This window comes from Gallus gallus, chromosome 3 (genome assembly GCF_016699485.2).
Source record: "Gallus gallus isolate bGalGal1 chromosome 3, bGalGal1.mat.broiler.GRCg7b, whole genome shotgun sequence".
Classification (NCBI taxonomy): domain Eukaryota; kingdom Metazoa; phylum Chordata; class Aves; order Galliformes; family Phasianidae; genus Gallus; species Gallus gallus.
Genome location: NC_052534.1, coordinates 9651443 through 9673873, shown reverse-complemented (window position 1 = coordinate 9673873; position 22431 = coordinate 9651443). Strand labels below are relative to the sequence as shown.

The 22431-nt window shown below is 36.7% G+C and overlaps 1 protein-coding gene across 10 annotated transcripts in view; it reads left to right on the top strand.

Annotated features, from left to right (window-relative positions):
* WDPCP (WD repeat containing planar cell polarity effector) overlaps positions 1–22431 on the top strand; it is a 145667-nt gene that overhangs the window by 36184 nt on the left and 87052 nt on the right. For all 10 annotated transcript variants that reach the window (XR_005859074.2, XM_426108.8, XM_040698592.2 and 7 more), the window contains 5 exons: positions 12764–12849; positions 14547–14591; positions 15581–15631; positions 18078–18148; positions 18398–18457. Coding sequence is in view for 9 of the 10 variants with exons in the window: in XM_426108.8 (XP_426108.6) it covers positions 12764–12849; positions 14547–14591; positions 15581–15631; positions 18078–18148; positions 18398–18457 (313 nt within the window). In the remaining variant the exon portion in view is untranslated. The remainder of the gene's footprint in view (positions 1–12763; positions 12850–14546; positions 14592–15580; positions 15632–18077; positions 18149–18397; positions 18458–22431) is intronic.

Below are 22431 nucleotides of genomic sequence, written 5' to 3'. Positions count from 1 at the left end.
GTTTTAAAAGAAAATCCAGGCTCTGATTTAAGAAGCCTGCCGGATTTATGTTCCTGTTTTTTGTTGTGTTGAAGATATGCAACAAAGATTGTGTGTGAAATGCAGACACGGGTGTGCTTGCATATGTATGTGCCCGTTTCCATTTCTCTTGTATCTTAGCAGTTCCCCTTACTTTTTAGGGGACCTATTCTATTCCTTTTGCAGTTATTATTCAGAGCAGTCGGTAGTCAGCCATTAGAGGGTGCTTCTGTGCCAAGGAGCTCTCTTTCCTTGAAAATACAATTTGCTTAACTTTAAGTGTTTGTAGATTTAATTGAAGAGTCATTTTATGTATCCCAGAGTTATCCAGTTTCTTCTTTAATTTGACCAGTGCCATTCTTGGGATTCAGAGGACTGAAATGAGGATAACTACAGGGGATAAAATGACTAAGAGCAGCAAAAATTGTACATTTCGTAATTGCTAATATAAAAACATAAGAAATTGTATAGAGACTGCATGCAAACGAAAAATTACAGATATAGATACAGATATGGATACAAATACAGAGATGAACATCTTATTGTAAGCATTTGCTTACCGTGTTACTGCCCCTTCTAGAGGTAGGCTCAATCATTGTAAATCCACTGCATACAGTTGCAGTAGGAATGGAGAAGACACTGGACATTGTTGCAAAGTGAGTGCATGAAGGAAAATGGAGATAGGAAGAGTTCTAAGATGAAGTTCTGCTGTTGTAGAATCGATTTCTAAGACTGAATAAAAGTCACTAAACTTTAGAAGGGGTCAGTAGAACAAAGCAATGCCTCTCAGATATGTGCCTAGTAATGATTAGATGCTGAGTGCTCAGCAAAGAAATCCGCTACGTGCAAGTCTTTGTCAAAGCCAACCCATGGAGGTGGTGACTTTGAAAGTACTCGTCGTAGAGAGCGTGGTGCTTCTTTGCACAACTTTCTGGATAGCATTGGTTGAGCATTCCTGATACCCTATTGCTTTTGAAAGCTGCCAAAAATTCCAGAGGCCTTCTGTTGAACAATAGCATGGCACATCTGGAGGAGCGGGCACAGAGCTCAGAAAAGGAGTACAGACAGAAATCTTCTTCTCAGGAGTTTCTTAAGAAGCCATGCAGCTTCCTAAGACTTTAACTAAAAGGGTAGCAAAATGTCCCTTCAGGCATAAGCATGCAAATTTGTATTGCATTTGTGTATACTGGTATATTCACAGAGCCATCTGTGTATGAAGGGCTGCAGGTACTTCTGTCTCCAATTTTGCATGCACATCACTTACATATCTTTTTCTTGGACTGTAAAGGCCTCTCTTTTCAAAAGACATTGTTTACATTACATGAATACAGATCTGTAAACGACATATTCCTTAACAACTTGGGAATTTTAGTATTTGCATTTATATTTAAATATATGAATCTCAACATTAGTGCATGTGTTTTGTGATGCTGACATACCTTGTTAATAATAATTAGAATCTAATTCTTCTAAGAGATTATATAATACCTATGATAGCTACCTTTTAGCTGTTCAAAGGTGCACAATCTTTTCTGTAGTACCTAAATTGTCTAGTTCAGGCTCCAGTCAAATGGCTTCTGGTTTGAGAGTAGATTCTAGATGGAAAAGGTAGTATGTCTTTCTTAGGTATATCAAGCAACAGAAAAATTGGATGTCGTGAAGCACCTTGTTATTTCTACACAAAATCTGGGGATTCTGAATGGATACACAGAATGCCTGGTAGCATGAGAATCCTTTGAAGACATTAAGTATCAAAGGTTATGTCACGTGTTGCTTAAAATGTAGTTGTTAATAGATTTTCAAAGGGATTTTTAAGTTAGACCTATGACAACAGTGTAACAAGGCACTAAGGATTTTTAATACAGTGCTCAGAAAACTAGCTCTAAGCTAATGAGTGCGTTTGGTACTATTCTTGTGCAATATTTACAGTACTGTAATTTAGAACAAAATGTTAATTTACACAGTCTGCTTACTAGGACCTTGAACCAATCAGCCCAGCATTAGTGTTTCCTCTGAGTTGAATGACAATAGTATCCAATTTTAAGCTGCAGACTTCTGAAAAAATGGCTAGATAGATCTTTCTGCTGGTAGCATATCACCAACTGAGTTGGAAAGAGATATTTTTTAAAATTAGAACCAGACAGGCAACAGTAACTGGTTAAGTGGAAGCAGAAAGTCTGCCTAGTCTTGTCCTTTAGTAAGGTAATCACTGCTTCTAGTTACGTGTTTCATACTTCATAGTTTTAACAATTTTTGGAGGGTTTAGTTCCGTCAGCAAACATTTCTTACATTATCAAGAACTGTTTCATAATACTTTTTGAAAAAACAGTAGCATAAATCACACAGAATCACGGAATTGCAGGGGTTGGAAGGGGTCTCGAGATCATCAAGTCCAATGCTCTTGCTAAAGCAGGTTCCCTTCAATAGGTCGCACAGGTAGGCATCCAGAAGGAGACTCCACAACCTCTCTGGGCAACCTGTTCCAGTGTCCAGTCACCCTTACTGTAAAGTTGTTTGTATGGAACTTCCTATGTTCAAGTTTTAGGCCACTGCTTTTTGTTGTGTCGCTACACACCACTGGGAAGAGCCTTGCCTCATCCATTGGTCTCCCACCTCCCTTTAGATATTCATAAACATTGAATCATTTCCACCCCTCAGTCATCTATACCCTGGGCTGAACAGACCCAGGTTACTCAGCCTTTCCTAATAAGGGAGATGCTCCAGGCCCTTTATCATTTTTGTGGCCCTCCATTGGACTCCTTCTAGGAGATCCCTGGTTTTTTTTTTGAACTGAGGAGCCCAGACCTGGGCATAGTATTCTAAATGTGGCCTCACCAGGGCAGAATAGAGGGGGAGGAGCACCTCCCTCACCCTCCTGATCACACTGTTTTTAAGGTACCCCAGAACCTTCTCCAGGCTACATAGCCCAGCTCTTTTAGCCTGTCCTTGTATGGGAGGTGGTCCATCCCTGGGATCATTTTTGAGGCCCTCCTTTGAATGCACACCAACAGGTCCATATCTCTCCTGTACTCAGGACTCCACATGTGGATGCAGTACTCCAGGTGAGGTCTCCCCAGCACGGAGTGGTGAGGCAGGATCACCTGGATATGCTGGGTGCAATAACTCATGAGTGAAAATGCAAGCTTGCATGAGTTTGATTATGTCAATTTCATCTCCTTTAAATCTGCAAACTAGAAAACAAACCAAACTCAATATACATATGGAAAAGTAGAGCAGTAAGCCTGAATCCTAATAGCACATCACTAATATAATCTAAAAAAAGAAATGGTCATTTCTATGAGGAATCATTTCATGTTCCTCTCTGTAACTCACATACACATGCAGGCTAGTTGGTCATTTCTGAAGTATTGAGAGTTGACATAACTTGTTTTATATTTAAAGAAGATATCAAATTATGTAAATTCGACATGTACACTATGTTACAGAAATTAAGAACTACAAGCCTACAGAGTCTCATGTATTCTTTCAAGACATGAAACTTGGAGTGGTGAAAGAAATTGCTGGGATGTCAGTATCAACACCTGGCATATCAAATAAAAATACTGTTATTCTTTGCCTTTCAGATGGATGAAGCTGGTCATAATGCCATACCTAGTAGTTTTCATTCAGTGGTGACTGTATTACTAGCCAGAGAAAAGTCTTCCCTAGGAAACGCTGGATCCTGAAACATAATTTATCTTTGCAATTAATACTCAGATGTACAGGGATGGGTCTGGATGTTACTAAATCTACTGTCTTTTTGTTGTGTGACCAGTTGGAGACCAGAACTGTTTTAATTACTAGCCAAAGACAATTCCAGGTACCTCATTGACAGTGTGTCTTACTTTGCTCCCCTACTTGATAGAACAAAGCTGGATTTGAGCTTCTGGCCCTTGAAATGCTTGTATTTGGATTCCCTAGATGGGCAAAGGAAAAAGGTTTATTCAGCCCATTATTTTTTCTCTTAAGGATGTATTCTTGGATGATGCTTAGCCACTGCAGGAGCCAAACATAGTCATGTGGCTGTCCGTCTTGTGGAGAGCAGTCTGTAAGAGAAGCTAATGGTGAGAAAAGTGGTGAATAAGTGGAGCATCTCTGGTTGATTCCATCTGACAGGAAATTTTTCAGTTGTTTGTTTATTTTTTTTTTGGTAACTAGCTTGCTTAGATCATTGTTCGTTGTTGTCAAAAACACTCCCTTTTGGCTTTGTTTTCTCCCCCTCTTTCTTCTCTTTCCCACCTTGCTGTTTGTCTGTCTCATATCACATGGTTTACCTGTTTTCGTTGGTGTTTTTTAATAAGATAGATTTCTGAAACTAGCTCCATCTACGAACCAAACATTTTACTCATGGTTCTCTCCTAAGAGTGGTAGAGTAGTTCCCAGTTCAATATTAAAATCCATGTACCTTTTATTTTATATACAACCCCACTGCTCAACAATTTCAAATGTGATTATGGAACGTTTAAACAAATGCATTTTTTCTTCAAAGTTATTTTTCCTAATGCATATCTGTGTAATTAAAACTTAACATAAACTACACTGTAGCATTGCAATCAGGAATTAATTATTGTAAATGAAATTTTCATTTTTTTGTCTTTCCTTACTGCTAAGGTGAGTATGGCTTAAAATTGGAAAATATTAGTCCTTTTCATAGAAACCTGTTTGAAGATCATAAAGGAGAACAAAAGAAGAAAAGCTTTTTGTTTGTGTTTGCAATCAAATCTTTCTTTAAAGGAAGTCTAGCAGACAGGCATTGTAGTTTTTGTAATATTACATTGAAGAAAGCAAGATACAAGTCTCACTGGATTAGCTGGAATTCAAGTACAGCTGAAAAGCCATTTTTAAAAATAAATGCATTGAGCTAACAAGAGGCTCAATGAGCCTCACAAATGGTTATTCAAAGGTGATTTTCAAATATTACCAAAGCTTATTTTATTGCTTGATTAATTTATTGCTTGCAACAAATGAAAATGGAGGAGAATGTCATCATAAAGAAGCTACTGTAAATTACTGAAATGGCTAAACATTCCAAAAAAGAACACCAAAAACATATTTATGAATGTTCAATATCTAAGTATAATTGATGTTTGTTCTAGCGTATTTGTCCAGCTCATACAATGCACTCAAATGTTATTTCTATTTTTAAGACAGCTTGTAAATTTGCAAGATTTGTAAATCAAATAAATGTGTTTACCAATGTGATTATGAAAACTCTGTAGGTAAATACTCAGCATGTATACTATAAAATGGTGAAGGCCAGAGCTGTACAGTTCAGTGAGAAAATTGCATTGCAGATACGTTACATAAATAAGAGGAAAATTAAGTAGGTATTCATGCTGCATTTTTGATGCCACACAGACTGACACCCTCACAAATCATGTTAGAAGTTTGATAGCTAAATCTGAAATACTGCATAGAAATATAAAAGAACTTCATTTGCTTAGGTGCAAGTACAGTTGAAAATCTATTAACTCTATTAACTGTAGTTAAGTCATTGCTTTGGACTTAACTATGGTTTTGATCACTGTTATAAACTGCAGCAGTCCATACTGCGTGACCAGGTGATGAATTAAAGAACCCATTACAAATTTCTAATCTGAACCCACGTTCACATTTTAAAGACCTGCTGTCCCTTCCGTCCTTGCAAATAGGAGTTGCTGCAATGGTAGGGAATGGAGCAAGGACTTTGCCTGTACTTGAATAACATGCAGGCCCTTTTGCCTATTGATACTTGTTTCTGCTTAGCTTAAAAAATAGAGATTTTATCGTCTCCTTCAGTTTACAGTAGAATATCACTACTGTGAAATTTTGTGACCTACTGACCTTAAGTACTGGAAAATAGCTTTATTTACAACAACAATCACTATCTAAAAGAATAGCGTAAAACAGTTTGACATTTAATACTTCTGTAATTACTTTATGTCAGAAGTCAGCACTGGATATCTGTAGTTTGGATCACTTATCTACTATCTGGTTTATATAAAATCCTTCAGGGTCTTTATCAAAATGTGTATATGAACTTTTCACTCTAAGGAGTAAAAACCTGGGTCAATTATATCTATTTTCTGTGACCTTCTTAACTTTTCACACCCACTCTGTCAGAGTTGTTACAGATTGTAATACTTGCCTGTAGTATCAATTGGAGAATGATTGCTAGCTTCATTAATGTTATCAGAGGTGTGGCTGATACATAGACTAACTATCTTCTTGACAAATGGCATTACCTCCCTCAAATTCATTCTACTTCCCTGTTGTTACTCTTATCTGTTCAGTTAATCAATAGCTGTCTTTCAAAAGAATGCACCAATAATATAAATAGGAAGTGTGTTTCTGAAGGGAGGAGAGAGATGGTAGAGTGATTTGGGCAGTAAGCTAGAATTTACCAAGTAAGAATTCAGTTTCGCATCCTGTCGTCATCATATTGGGTCACAGCTCAGCAAAAATTGTGCTTAGGTTCTAACAAATGAACAAGCAATAAGATGTAAACGAAACACCCCCGTATAGATTTTCTGTAGTGTTTCCTTGAGCTTCACCATCTTCTATCTAGGAAGTACAAAAGAGTTTTTTGGTTTCAGTCTTGGAGAATGAATGGGACAGCTGTCTCTCATCCAGCAATTCACATCCTGAGCAAGAGCCTGCATGGCTTTTTGGCCACATACAACTGTTCTGTTTCAGAATAATAATATCTCCAAAACTTTTGCTTAATATAAATTGAGTCTGGCTACATTTTTTTAAAATGTAAGCTATTTATTGACGTAGTACTACTATGAGCTTTGCCAAGGCGACCAGTTCAGGATCAGCACCTCAACGTTTTGAATGCAATGAAAACAGGTGATTATGTATTAAGTTAAGGCCAAGGCAGTTGTCTTAGAAGTAATCTTAACTAGTAACGACTGGAAATTAAATATTTTGTTTTATGGCATTTACAAAATTTCAGTGTGTTATGATACATCAAATAGCCTCAGTGTTCTTAAGGTGCTATCTATATGCCTTGAAGGATGAAAATTCAGTAAATATAACTGTCATTGCAAAAAGGGTTATATTTAGTCTCATAAAACAGGAGAAAAGCCCTCATAAAAATTAATCCAGGGGATCATGTTACAACATCACTGTATATGGGAACAAGTTTACAAGGTATAATTTTCGTGCCAGAATTCTTGAGTTATCAGATAACGTATTTCCTTTCAATGATGATTCTGCAAGCCATATTTAGGCCTTTCTTACAATAGAGGTTTCACTGTGTATTTCAGTACGGAATGATCCATGTGTTGTTCACCCATCTACAAAGCAGTTTTCTTACTGGGGAAGTTAGACTAAGGAAAGGAATTTGCTTCATTCATTCATGTGTTTTGCAAAGATATTCTCAGTCATCAATGTCTGCTGCATTAGAGAGAAAGGAAGTAACAACAGTGAATATTTGCATTAAATTTTATGATAATTGAACAACTTGTTATTTGTATAAGCTGAAAATATTCTTGAACCAATACTGTAATATGAATCATTATGCACTGAGAAGATTTATAGAAGCAGGCTTGTATTTCTACTCCTTAAAACTGGAGATCGGTGTTATGAGCAGAGGGCCTGATTTTCATTTATGCTACAGAATCTGTCCTTTTCTCAGTGGAAAAGTGACTTAAAGGAGAAGTAAATAAATATAAGAATAAAGCTCATTATGCTGTTAAAAGAGCAAAAAATTCAGGCAAGGAGTTTCAGTTCCAGGTTTTCAAGACAGTGGTGGTGAGTAGAGGTTGGCCAGGGCTCAGCTAAAGTTGCAGCAGGCAAGGAGGTGTCTGAATTCAACAAATGGCAAAAAAAAAAAAAAAAAAAAAAAAAGGAAAAATTAGAAAAAGATGAGCCTGTGTCTGCTTCCAAAGAGGAAGGTGACAAACTAAAGTTAGGAATTGAAGTAGAGAAACTGGGGAGCAGAGACTGGTTGGTGACATACCAATGGAACAGCTGTGAGAGGTCTAGTTGTGGGTGTCAGCACAGCAGAAAGGATGGAGACAGTCAAAGCCAGTTTCATATAAATAATTACTGTAAATTTTATGTAGCTAAAATTGTAAAATATACTATGTTTAAAACTTGATATGCTTTATACAAAGAAATTATGTCTACTCAAGGTGTACGGTGAATAGCTACTAATCTAACATACCTAGTTTGATGTAAGCTTTATCTTACAGAGTCAAATATCATGCCTGCAAATCATATCTGTGCCGCAGGGAGTTTCTCTCCTTGGTGAAAGAGAAATCTGTTATGAAAGGGAAGAAAATGCAGACAGTGATTTCTCTTCCAAATATTATATCATGGAATCATAGAATAAGTTGCAGGGTGACTTGGTAACTTACCTTGTAGAGCATTTGTTGTTTGAGTTATAAATTGGATATAGGGTAATGAATGAGCTGTTGTGATGCCAGAGAAACAATGCTAGCTTTTAAAAGGGCAGGCAAAGGGAGGCAAAACTAAAATCAAGGACAGTCTGTTCTGAAATCTAAAAATAGTAGGTTTATTGTGTAATTAACCTGCAATTAAAGTATACATAGATTTTTTTTCCGGAAGTACAGTTTTTAAAGGGTTTTTGATTTTTTTCCAAATTAGCTTTCTATTTTACCTATTTCTGCTCCTATGAGTGAGTGTCCTAAACCACAGAGAGATATTTGAGGGGAACCCCATGTTTTTGTCTTTCACTAGGAATGCTGGATTTCTGACAGCTTCCCTGGAAGGAGCATGTGGTTACCAAAGGCGATCGCATAGCCTAGTATCATAGAATCATAGAATTACCAAGGTTGGAAAAGACCTCTAGGGTCATCCAGTCCACCTGTCCACTTATCATCAATATTACCCAGCAAAGAGAGTACCTGTCCAAGCCTCAGACTGCCAGCTTCTCCAGGAGATTACTGTGAAAGATAGTATTGAAGGCTTTGCTGAAGCCTAGGTAGACTACGTCAACAGCCTATCCCACATCCACCAGCTGGGTCACTCAATCATAGAAGGTTGGTCAAAGAGGACCTGCCTTTCATGAACCCATGCTGCCTGAGCCTGGTCCCCCAGTTGTCCCTCACATGACATGTAATCTCCTTCAAGATGATCTGCTCCATCTTATCTGGCACTGAGGTCAGGCTGACAGGCCTGTAGTTCCCTGGATCCTCCTTATGGGAGTGACACTGGCAAGCCTCCAATCCTCAGAGACCTCTCTGTTTGACCAGGAATGCTGATAGATGATGCAAAGTGGCTTGGCTGTCACCTCTGCCAGCTCCCTCTGCACCCTTGGATGGATCCTGTCTGGTCCCATGGACTTATGGCAGTCCATTTGGAGTAGCACATCTCTAACTGTAGTTGCAGCCTTAACTGTGAGAAGGGACTTGGAACATGTTGTGACAAGGTTGTGCCTCTGGCACATAAATGACAAAATTCAGGTAGCCTGTTATAGTCAGCATGTTGTATTCTCAGCAAAGTATTCCAAGGGCCTCATTCTTGTGGAACGGACATTGCCTTTCACAGGCATCCTACTCTGCCAGGTAATTGTGCTCTGAATATCTCATGCAGGGCGTAGTTCCTAATTATTTGGCGCAGCAGCAGTTAAACTAAAGGTGTCAGGGTGGACCCTTGATATCGATTGCAGCATTTGTTGATGTTACAGAGTGACCAGGTGCTTATTTTCTGTATCAGTGGTTAAAAAAAGATTTACTAAACTGGGCATTTTTTTAAACAAAGCAATCTGAACACAGATACTGGAGCAGGCAAACCATCGCAGAACATCTCCATTTGTCAGTAAGCTTTTTGCAGCCACCAGACTATCTCTGCCTGTTTGTGGAGATGCTGTGAAAGCAGTCAGTGTTGCATGAGCCAGAGAGAGAACCAGCTATTAAATTGAATTCCAGTTTTACCCTAACAATAGAGTTATTGTAATCTATTTTTCCAATTTTTACTCAGTTTTAAAAGAAGGATGTGGATTTCTTAAAGCTTCTTTATATTTTCATGCTTAACTTTTTTTCCAGCAGCAAACAACTCATTGTCATCTCCATTGTGCTGGAAAATATTGATGTGGTAAATGGTGATCTGTGATTGCATAACTCTGAAAGTCAGTGTGTATTCTTTCAAAAAGACCTACAAGGAAACAAATTAATCCGAATAAAATACTGACTTTAAAATGTCGTATTTGTTACTGAAGCAATTCTCTGTAGACTATAAACTGAAGATATTTCAGATGAGAATACTGATAGACTGGACCAGTATTCTGTGGGCAGATGGCTACTTTCACTCGCACAACAGCAACCAGCAGTCACATAATTAGCTGATTTGGGAGTGCTTGGAGCCCAAAGAAAAGGAGAAGTGAAAAGCTATATTCAAGAGCTGGTTATTTGGCAAAATTTATTTTACTTCTTTTGAGATGTGGAGAATTTTGCTTAATCTGGGATGTTCAGTACTGAACTGAAATGCAGATTTTAAGAAGTCTTTGGTTTTTTACATTTTAATATATAATACTTTTTTAAAAAAATTACAAGTACAAATTTGTTTTAAATATTTGTTTGAAGAATGAATATTTATTGTTCTCATAGAATGGCCTGGGTTGAAAAGGACCACAATGCTCATCTCGTTTCAACTCCCCAGCTATGTGCAGGGTCGTCAACCAGCAGACCAGGCTGCCCAGAGCCACATCCAGCCTGGCCTTGAATGCCTCCAGGGATGGGGCCTCCACAACCTACGTGGGCAACCTGTTCCAGTGCGTCACCACCCTATGTGTGAAAAACTTCCTCCTAATATCCAACCTAAACCTCTGCTGTCTCAGTTTAAAACCATTCTCCCTTATATTTAACGTCCATTTGAAAGCTTCCCTCTGTTTTTTGGAGGATTTCCCTTTTGACATGGACATTCAGTGAAGGAGTTGATGCTAGAAAGTCTTCTGGGGGAGCAACAACAGAAATGTCCCACGATGTCAACTTACATAAGTATTGGAGTTGTTTTGGGAAGTTATGTTAGATTATTTGTTGTGCTGAAGTCTCCTAGACTTATCTTGTCTTCTCTGAAGTTATACTATCTTTCCAGGTGAACAGATCATCTGCCAATCAAGGCTTTTTTTTATTTTTTCTTAGTCAAACCGTGATGGGATTTGGAGTAGTTCACTCAATTCAGTGACTTTTTATTAGTGAGAGATCTAATCAGGAATCTCTGGGCCTTTGGGGAATGCAAGTTTTGTTTTACTCTCTAAGAAAGGAAAGAAAGCGAAATCAAATAAGAAAATTATAATATACAATCTTCTTTTACAGTAGTCCACATGAAAAACGAGGGGCTGTCCTCATCCATATTTATACCGCAAGTTGTTCCCATGTTCAACAGACTACCATGCTGCTAATCTCTTTGCTTTTTTTTCCAAACCTCATTCTCACCCAAGGTGAAAGTATATTCCATTTACTAGATGTGCATTGTGAGCTATTTTTTTTTTTCTTTCTTTCTTATAGGACTATGGGATTTAGTAAGTCAGCAAGACTTTTTGTACATTTGGGGATCAGTGTAAAGAAAATACTATTTCCACTTGCTGCTATTTCAGTGGATTAGGCAGTGCATCAGAACATACATATTAGCTTCAGTGATAATACCTAAAGGTCTCATAGATTTGCTGGGACTGTGATAGTTTCCTTGATGCTACCTGAGATCCATGCACATATTTCTCATCATAGCACTGTTGACGGAACTGTCTGATAGTCTTTGTGTGATGAAGTTATAGACTTTATCACAGGAGTTCTGCAGTTGTATTCTAATTTGTTCATCTCCTCAGCAACTGAAAATCTGAATATTGTTTACGTTGCAGTAATAGAAAGGAAATGAAGAGTCTGCTTCCAAAAAAAAAAAAAAAAGAAAGAAAAGAAAGAAAAAAGTTTGTGTGCAGTACCATACTAGCAGTGGCTCTGAAGTGTATTGTGTCTTGGTAAGCTCCCTTTCCAAGTCAGCTTTCAGTGGATTCTTGGGTTTAGCGAAAGAAACCAAAGTAATTGGTCTCATTGACCACTTATAACTCGAGCCCTAGGGGAAATTACAATGCAGGCAAGTCTATTAGTTGCAGCATCTCAGAAGATTGGAAATGTTCTATTGAAATACAACACATCCTCTAGAAAGAATATCCAGACAGATTGGTCAACAAAGTAGAGCACAGTTTATAAATGTAGTCTATGTGCATAATATTTCTATTTTTGTGTTTTGCTTCATGTCCGCTGTTTTGTCAGTCTTAATTGATTTAATGTGCTGTGTTTTTATTTACAAATACATCTGTTTTTCTATCTAGCATTATAACTAATACCTGCTCAATAGTGTTGCATGATTATATTGATATTTCCCTATGTTCAATGTCTAAAAAAAAAAGAGGCCTGGAAGTCAAATTTTCATATCTAAGGAAGATCTTTAAGCAGTGGCTTCACTTTTCCATGTTTCAAGGTAACTACTGTAGAGTAAGGGTAGATTATAAGGTGTATATGAGAAGCATCAAGCACAAAGTTACTCTCTATGAAAGAGCAACTCTAACTTCAAGCAGATGTTGATTTGTCTCTGTATACAATGGTTATATATATGTATGTCCTTTTCTTATTTTATTCATTCTCAAGCATCATTCATTTTATTGTTGTTGAATACTACAACTTAAGTACAACAGCACTGGTGGTTGGTTCTTCCAGCAATTCATTCCCAAAATACTTGGTTTCGTTGGTGATAGATAGTAATTAATTTGTTCATGCATTTTCTTTCCTTCTTTTCATAGTGCCAGGGCTCCCATCTGCCATCAGATGACTTTCTGCCTGACTGAGCTGCACCTGTGGTCTTTGAAGACTACCTTACGTATTAGCGGTGAGCTGTTACCTGTTAATAAAACAAAACAGCAGTCTGTTGATGAATATTAAATTGATATAAAATTCTGAATACCCAAATGAAGTAGGTTTTAAGCTTAGGAGAAAGAAAATTAGAAAGCAGTATTATGTTTGAACTTAGTTTCTTTGCTTATCTCATCATAGAATTGGAGTATCCTTTCAACTCAGAAATGTTGAGATTATATTTAATTGGTTGCCTTTTCCCTTTTAGGCAGCTATACCCTACTCGACTATAAGCTTTCACATAGTAACTAATTTGGGTGAATGAAGATCAGTAGTCAACTTGATTTGCAGTGGCACTGCGATTTGTACTTAGCATGAAAATAAGAAATTGCTGCACGTTCTGGGTATTTTGCATGATTATATGAAGTTTTGTAGTTACAAGGGAACAGCAATATTTTTTAATTGATTATTCCAGGAGAAAACCCTCCTGGGTTATAAACAGATCATATTGTTTATGACACTTCATGCTCATTGTACTATATTTTCATTGATAACTGATCAAGTATATTATTATTATTCAAAGATTGACTCAATATGCCATAGCAACCTGTCTGTGTGTGAGAACTGTTCTGGTTCTGTAACTATTATATATATGTATATATATATGTATGTATATATATGTATTTTTAAGTTGGATTTCATAGAAAATTCAGATGGTTTAAGTAAGCATATAGTTGTGGTCTGTGGTAATTGAAGATGTTCTGTGGCATACTGTATCTATTTTCCACCTTTGACCTTCAGATTTCCTTCCTATGCACTTATTCTTTATAAAATCCTGAGAGGAAGAGAGTGCTGCTCTTATTTCAAAAGCTACCTGCCATGGCATTGTCTTCCTACATTTCTGCAAATGAATTTCTCCCCATAACATTTTTGAGGTTAGAATGAGACACATGCAGTGTTAAATAAATTGTTTTGAAACACTGCAAATTTAAGTCAGACTTAGATCTACTGGTGGAGCTTGCCATGGTATACTTAAGTATTTGGCAGTCAGCCGCATCAGAAGCTGGCTTACAGTCCCATGGTAGCCCAAGCATCCAAATTTCTTTGCCATGGAACCTGGAGGACAGAGGGAGATGCTCTGGGTAGGTGTATACTTGTGTTTCATGTTCATAGGCTGTTGGTATATAGCCAGGGCTTGCCCTAAGCCGTAGGAATAGATACGTGCTTTTGCATCTGGTACAACAGTAGGCAGTAATACCTGTAGATCAATACTGGATCGTTTGGATAGGCAGCTTCCTGGAATTCACAAATGTTAAAAAAATAATTGTTGTCTTCAACTTGGCTCAGAAAACATTTCATGTTATTCTAAGGTACAGTCTGCACTGTGTTTTTTACCTTTTGTTGTGAAAGAACACAAAAGATGGTCATTAGGAAGGTGATAAAAAACACTTTTAAGTGTTGGCAGCTGGAAGAGAATCAAAGCATATGTGAAATGACAGCTGCAAATAAGGGTAAGGACCTGTCATGTACTCCTTCAGCCCTGGCTTGCTGATTCTTGAAACTCTAACTGGTATTCAGAGTATATTGTGTAGTTTTTCCACTCTTGCTCACATTTTAACTCCAAGTACTTTGCTCCAGCTTGCTCAAATTGTGATGCTGAACATTGCTTGCTAAGTTATGTTTTGTTTCCAGTGTTACATCAATAACTAACTATATTTCTGTTTGATTATGTAGATGAAGACATCGGGGTACATCAGTACTATGACAAGAAAGAGCCAGGTAAAATAAATAGCCATAACTAAAACTAAACAGGACCTGCAGATGTCCAAGGTACTTTGACAGAGACAGTTTACTCTGAAAACTTCAGTTTTGAATTTTTTAATATGTGCCTCTGTAATTCTGCAGAGTAAGCAGGCATGAATAGAAATTCATTTACTACTTCAGAGTATTTAAAAACTCAACTCAAAAGGAAAAAAGAAGGATTTGGGAAAACATTTACATAACAACATACTGTAATTTAGTATCTCTTCAATACAAATAAAATTAAAAAAAAAAAAAAAGCTTTGTGCCATCAAAACCTTATTGGGATTTTGTATTTTGTTTTTATATTCTGCTTCTGTATTCTTTTCACCTACTGCAGAATGCTAAACCACTGCTCAGGGACTGTGCTTCACTGGGCAAGCAGGTGCTGGCTGTTGCAGGAATTTGGGATTTGCTGCATCCCAGCAGAGGGCATCGTGGATGCATGAGTGCTGGCCTGGCCTCCTGCAGCCCTCACTGCTATCTGAAATAGCCATTTCAGAGTGAATGATCAATTTTCTTTATCTGATTAATCCTGTTAATCCTGGAAGTTTCATGATGGGCCAAAAGGTCTCTTCAGCTGGAGTTGCTTCCCCATTTGCAGCCAGGTTGGAGTGGAGGCTTGTGTGGGCATCCCATGGGCTCGGTGTGGTGGGTCACCTGCTGTCTCTGTGCCTCTGCTGATAGACCGACTCAGCTGCTCCTCTGTGTTCAGTTGCAGCTCACTTCACTATCTGATGAGACTGGAGGCTCAGTAATACTGGCCCACCTGTTGGGCCACATAAGCCTTTCTTTCACTGCAAATTTAAGATATCTGACTTAAGAGGTGAAAACATCAGGACTGTCTTAATTTTTTTTGTAAATTTCTGTGTTTTATCACAATATGTGACTCTTCTCTCTAATATTAATATTTGCTGACAGCAGTTGCGAGGATTATCGTTCACCTTTTCATCTGTTCTTTTCTCTAGGATCACAGATGAAGCATGGTTATTTAGAAGACAAGCAAAAGCTAGCAGAATGTAAGGATGTTTTCTCAGTTTCTTGTTATAGAAAGACAGAATTATTGTTTTGAATTGGTGATACAACTGGAAAAACTTTAAAATAACCTGAGGCTATTTCCAGGGCAACTTTCTGTCTCTGACATTCTGTCACAGAATTACTAACAAAACAATAGAAAAGTTGTAACTACTCCTTCCTGGTGTATTCACAATACATTTTGTTTTGTTTTTTTATATATCACTAAGATTAGTGGTGTGTATTGCTTCTCAAATCCATTGTCAAGAGGAGTCACAACAATGAAAGTTACCTAGCCTATGAGCCTAAAATATTTTCCCACTTAGCTCTTGCATCAAAACACCAACTGCCTCAAAACTGTAAATTACAGCTAAAATATTTTCATCCAAAATCAATTTACAGGTTAATAACCTGCTGTCCTCATAGAACATTTTTAGCTTTGAAACATGTATGTGGTTCCTGCTCTATCTGTTTACAAACAGTTCAGTTTGTACAAACACATGGCAGTACTATGACAGGTAAAGATTTTTATATGTACAACTTTTCTCTAACTTGAAATTTGCAACTCTTGCACAGCTATTATTTCTCAGAGCATGCATTAATGGTCAAACATTATTACATGACAGCTCTGGAAAATCTGACTGGCTTTTCAAAGTTTCACAAAGTAGTACATATGCTAAAGAATTCCCTTAACATTTCATCTTATCATAATGAAAATTCTACATAGAGTTGTGCACGTGTTTGAAGGCAAAGTGTGTTCTGGAAAGAGAAGTTATTTGCAGCATCATAAATTAGGTTTGGAGCAGGATGAAACCCTGCTGGGGATGGGTATAAAGGTGCACATAGCTGTGTGGTAAATCTGTACCCGCTATGGAGGGTTGTGTGTCAGTTAGAATCAATACAGCTCTGCAAAGGTGGGGAGGTGAGAAAGGGTTTTAAGTAGGGAGGAGCATAAAGGATTTACATCCCTTGTGCTTCATGTAGCATTATCGAATAGGCGCTGGCTGTATGAAAAGAAGCAGGCTCAGATAAATCCAGTTATACAGAAACGCCAAGCATGCAAAAGAACACAGGCTACTACATCTTGTGGCTGTAAACACTGGAGTGGCCTAAACAGAAAACAGAACAGGCATTTCTTCAAGGAGGAGTGCTGGGTAACTTTATTCGTGGCTGCTGATTTGTATACATATACTTTAGTGCCCATACAGGCAATTTCCCATTTTGCATATGTGGATACATATTCCAGTATTTATGAAGGCATTTGTTGAAAATGTGATCTTATATGTCTAATTAATATTATCATAACAGTTCCACCAACACTGGCTTTCGTCCAATAAAATACAAAGAGAAGTTGTATGTTTGTGTGCTCTTTTGTTGATAGATGAAATCCTGTTATTTTTTTCCCCACTCAAGAGCACTCCCACTGTAAGCTCCTTTTTTCAGGGGAGTTTAAATGCAACTGTTAAGTCATTCAGTCCGGAAGGTGGTGTACAAACTGACAGCTTAGAGCTCAAAACTTTTAATTGGGTTTCCCCTAAATGCACTAGATTTTAAAAAGACAGTGTGTTGTAATTTCTCATGTTTTTTTATTGTGTACTTAAGAACAGAAAAGTGCTCACTTTTAAATAATGAAATTTCACAAGCCTGATTCTCAGCCATGAAACAAGCCTATTACTGAGCAACTCCAGAGGAAGCTTTACCTCCTGTTTTCAGAGTTAATGTATTACCCCACAATTTTCAAAATAGTTTGCTAAATATTAATAATTTTGTTAAAGGACTGTGGAAGTGATGTGGGTTCTGATTTGCTTGACTAGGCAGATTCTTAGGAACAAATTTTCCAAGAACAAATCCTATAAATAATTGTACTCCATAACATAACCTGTAGTGTTCACAATTACCTGTTGTTAATACTTCTATATATGCATATATTCATGCATAAATGTTTTGCAGACATGTCAGTGCCTGCTTTTTTGAAATTGGGCAATGAAATGTTAGGTCTAAAGAATAGCATCTGTTGAAGATTTGGTAACTTGAATCTGAGTTAACATACTGAATGTGAGATGCTTTCTCATTGCAAATGCTTAGCAGCTGAGTAGGATATTCCATCCTGAGAGCTTTGTGCGCAATTGCTATGGTGAATTCATGGCCAGTGTGGATATTTCATGCTAACCGTTCCTACAGAAGAGCTTTTCAAAAGGAAATCACTTAACAATAGAAACCATAGCCATATCCTTCCAATTGTAGGTAAGTTTTATGCTTAAGGTAACTCCTAGAAATCTTAGTTTTATATTTCCACAGCAAAAGAAGTTCAAGTTGTAGAACTTTTATTGTATTTAACGGCTGTTTTCATGCATGCATACACATGCACACACTCACATGTGTATATATATTCACCTATATATAAATAAATATATATTTTTAACCTTTTTTTTTTCCTCTTTTATTTGCCAGCTCGAGATTACCCTTGGATACTGAAAAACAAACGACCAGAAAAACTACGAGATACACTCAAGGAGGTGGAGGTATGTTTCAAAACTTTCAAGAACAGTAGCAGTTGATCCAGTTTTCAAACCCCTTTCAACAGCTTTAATTTTCATCAAGATCCAGCTGTCCCTGCGTTGATAAATGTGCTTTTGTCTGGCAGGCAGTTCCACAACAGCTGGATCTTTGTGTGGCATGCTTCATCTATAAACTTGAAAATCCAGAGTAGGTTAACTGATATTGACAATGCATCCTGCCAACTCCGTTCTCTGTTTTCTGTTGTCCTTTAGGACTTAATGCAGAACAGTCAATGTGTGCTGAGCAAATGGAAGAACAAACGTATCTGTCAGGTAAAATGTTTTGACTAGCTCTTGCAATGTTCATTCAGTGAAGCTGAACAACCATTCAGTGATGGATGCGATAGTGTTAACGTGTTAAATAATACTGAAAGTCATTGGGGTTTTTAATGTGTGAGGCTCTTGTTACCTAGATTGTGTTTATTCAAGTTCCTAATATGAAATAGATACTACAAAACAAAAATCTGGGTTTTATATGAAAAATTATATGAAAGGTGCCTGATTCTGTAGGAATTTATTATGGGGGAAAACTGACAGCATCCTAAACCTTGGAAAAGCAGGCTAAGAGAGTGATTACGATATATGTAGACAAGTCTGGAATCTGTTATATTACAATTTTTATCTTAATTAATTGCATCTCTGTTGCAAAGCTTTTTACTTTATGCTTATATAGTATGGGAGGGAGACTGTAAGCCTAAGCTAGCTTACTTATAGATCAAGTAACGGAGCAGAAGGTATTGTGATACGCAGCACATGTATATACATTCTCTGTTTACATAAGTTCCATTTTTGTATACAAAAAATAGCTTTTCACATCCTCATTAACACAAAGTATTAGGATAGGTGGGAGACTGGCACATTAAACATATGCTTTAGCTTCTTGATTAAGAGTTTGTTCTGAAAGACATCTGTAATATATAAAAGTTCCTACAGTCTTCATTGTTCATGAGGAATGTGCATGTTTAAAGCTAACTTTGCATAGTAGATACTTGTGTTACTGTTTCTAAAAAGAAATTAAGTTTTAACTTTTGTCCTTTTTCAGTTTCATAATTTTTTTTTCCAATCCAAGTAGTTTCAAATGGGTATCAGCTGGATGACTATTAAAGGTTTGAATATATTGCTGAAATTCCTGAAATGTCTTTAGGAGCAGCAAGGTTTTTTTAAACACCTGACACACCAAATGCTATAAAGTCTTTTTGTATCAATAATAAAGATGTTGTTGTCTAAGCCTATCAGATTATTTTTGCCTATCAGATCTTATCATTAATAAATGTATATAATTCTTGTACTGATTACGTATTATTCATCAGTGAGTGTTAATCTTCTAGAATGGATTTAAATATTAATTGCATGCTAATTTAGATGAATTTTTTTCTATTGTTATTGTTCTGATTAGAAAAAGAATGTGGTTAAGAAATACTAAGTCAATTAGATGTAAGTGTATTCATTTGCTTCTCAGTTTGCTGTCCCTTCATTTACTTTCCCAGTCCCTTTTGCTATCGTTTTCCTTCCCCTCCCATCTGTATATGCATAGACCTGCATCCCTTACCAATGCATACTTTGGAACAGTGCACTTTTTGCCAAAATTTGATTGTTCTTTATAACATCTCTTTTTGACTGTCAGTTGTGTATAAAACACTTTTTTTTTTTAACATCATCTAAATAATTTCAGGCCTGCATAAACAAAGAGCAGACAATACAAATTAACTTATTCATTGTTCATAATGAGAAATAAAACAGATGGCTCTATATTGGATTGAATCATATAAAGGGATATAACATAACAAATTGAGTATTTTTAGAAGTTTTTTTTTTTAGATTACGTGTATAGTAGGTAGCCAGAGTTAAAGTTAGAGATAAAAATCCTAATTATCTCTTTCTCCTTAAATTTTGCTTTTGGTTTCTCAATCACAAAACAAAATATTTGTAATGACTGATAACTGAACTCACTGGCAGCACTTATAATTTTCTGCCAAAACAATGGTGATATTCCACTTTGTTTTCTTCAATCATATAAGCTGCCCAACGAATGAAAATAAAATATGAAAAATGAATAATTTGGAAGGGTCTTGATTAGAAAACTCATCTTGTATCAATCGTTGCGTTAAACTATTTGATTTGCACTGCTCATCTGCCTTGGAACAATCCTGCAGAAAAAAAAAAAAAAGATGTTTTAAAATTCTGAAAAACAGGTTATCCATTTATTTTTTTAATTTAAAACAGGAGACTGATTCACTAGGAATGGTGAGATCCGTACAACAGCACAACTGTATTCACGTGCTGCTTTGGATAGATACCAGAGCAGTTGTTCATGGGAAAAGGAGAGATCGTGTTTGCATTAACTTTCAAGTGTAGTAGAAAGCAACAACATGGAAAGCCTGTAATAAACTAGTCTGTCATAATTTTCGATGGTTTGGGCTAAATTTGATGCAGAAGAGTGGTGAGGCCCTGGAACAGGCTACCCAGGTAGGTGCTTGAGTCAGCATCTCTGGAGGTGGTCCAGAAATGTGTAGATGTGGTACTAAGGAACACAGTTTAGTGGGTATCATTGGAGGATGGTTGAACTGGATGAACTTGGAGGTCTTTTCCAACCTTAGTGATTCTATGATTTGAATTCTAGCATCTGCATTTTTTTTTTTTTTAGCTCTCCATTCTGTAACAGTAGTGTAATGCCAAATAATAGGAATTAAAATAATTAACTCAGCAACCATGTCTCTTTTTAATAATTCTTCTGTGTATCTGAATCTGCTGTATTTTTAGCTGAACCAGGAAGGGTTCCCTTTCCTTTATAATAAACATAGGCTATGTGAAAACTCAATGGTCATTGTATCTTTAGCAAGACAGAATGAATAGAAGGAAAAAAAAATTAACTGAAAGGAGATGTGATGATAACAGTACTGTAAAAAAAAAAAAAAACAACAACAACAACAACAAAAAACACCATGAGTTCTCTCTGTGCAAAAAAAACCAACAAAAAACCCAACAAAAAAACAAACCAAGCATAGCACTGTTGCTAGTGTACTTTCTGGAACCTAAAAATCACTATTACTAATCCCTCATTATCTCCTCCAAATCTTCTAGCTTCTAAATGGCCTGCAGGCAAAAAATTACAGTCTGTAAATTTAAATGTGCATCTTTTAAAAATAAGTTTGCATGCAATGACCAATTAGCCTTCACTGAAAAATCTAGTTAGCTTGCATGCAGATTATCCGTTGTATGCATGAGTTTCTGAAAATTGGCCCTTGTAGATGAGTTTGCCTAGAAGTAGTATAATGCTGTTCCAGCTTTATACCTTTCTTAATGTTTCATTTTATGATCAACATTTCTCCTGTTATTATTATTTTCTTTTTGCACCATCAGTGCAAAATCTATCGACCTTTATTTTTGCAGTCTCTGGTCTATATTCTGGTAGTGCTTAGAGCTTCTGAAATAGAAGATGTGCCAGTTCATGTGAACATAGCCTAGCCTGTATAGAGATTTTTTTTTCAAGGAGTTTACACTCCTATTTAAAAGAGCTTAGTTGAGCCCTAAAGGACTGAGCTCTTTTCTTTAACTCCATTCCTACTAGTTCTGGTAGGATCTGAATGCACACCATTTCTTTATGGTACTTCTGAACCCCAACTTTGATGACCTGTGATGAGCTGCTGAAATAATCCTGTAATCTTCTGTTAGCTGGTGTCGAAAGAAAGTAAACAGACCATAAAAGAAGTGTGACAGAAAAAAGACAAGAGGCCTTTACAGTAAAAGGGCACTGTATTGTTTATAATTAAATTGCTTTTTCCCTATCTGGAAGTAATAATCTAAGGAATTAACTTTATTAATACTTTCGAGTATAGTTTAAAGAAGTTCTGATTTTTTCCCTTCCCTGGTCTCCTCTAATCCTTTGTAATGTTTTTAATTTTACCACAAAATCTTGAAATCAGTCCTGTGAAATAATGCCGTTGGTTCAAGTTTGGTTTTACAACATAGGGTTGTAGAAATTAGTATGGTGTAGCTGAAATATTTGATTTCCAACTTTTTTTACATTTGTGTTTCTGCATAGAATTGGGTACATGCCAACAGAGAATTATTTTATAAGTAAGTGTCAAGCACTGGATGTGAATCATATCAGTTACCTGCTAATGAAGAAGATTTGTATATATTCTGTGCTTAATAACTATGATCCAACCTGATTTGTGTTGCAATTTACATAAGTACACAAATGGTTTTTAGGTTACCATCACTGACATACATAAAACTGAATTGAG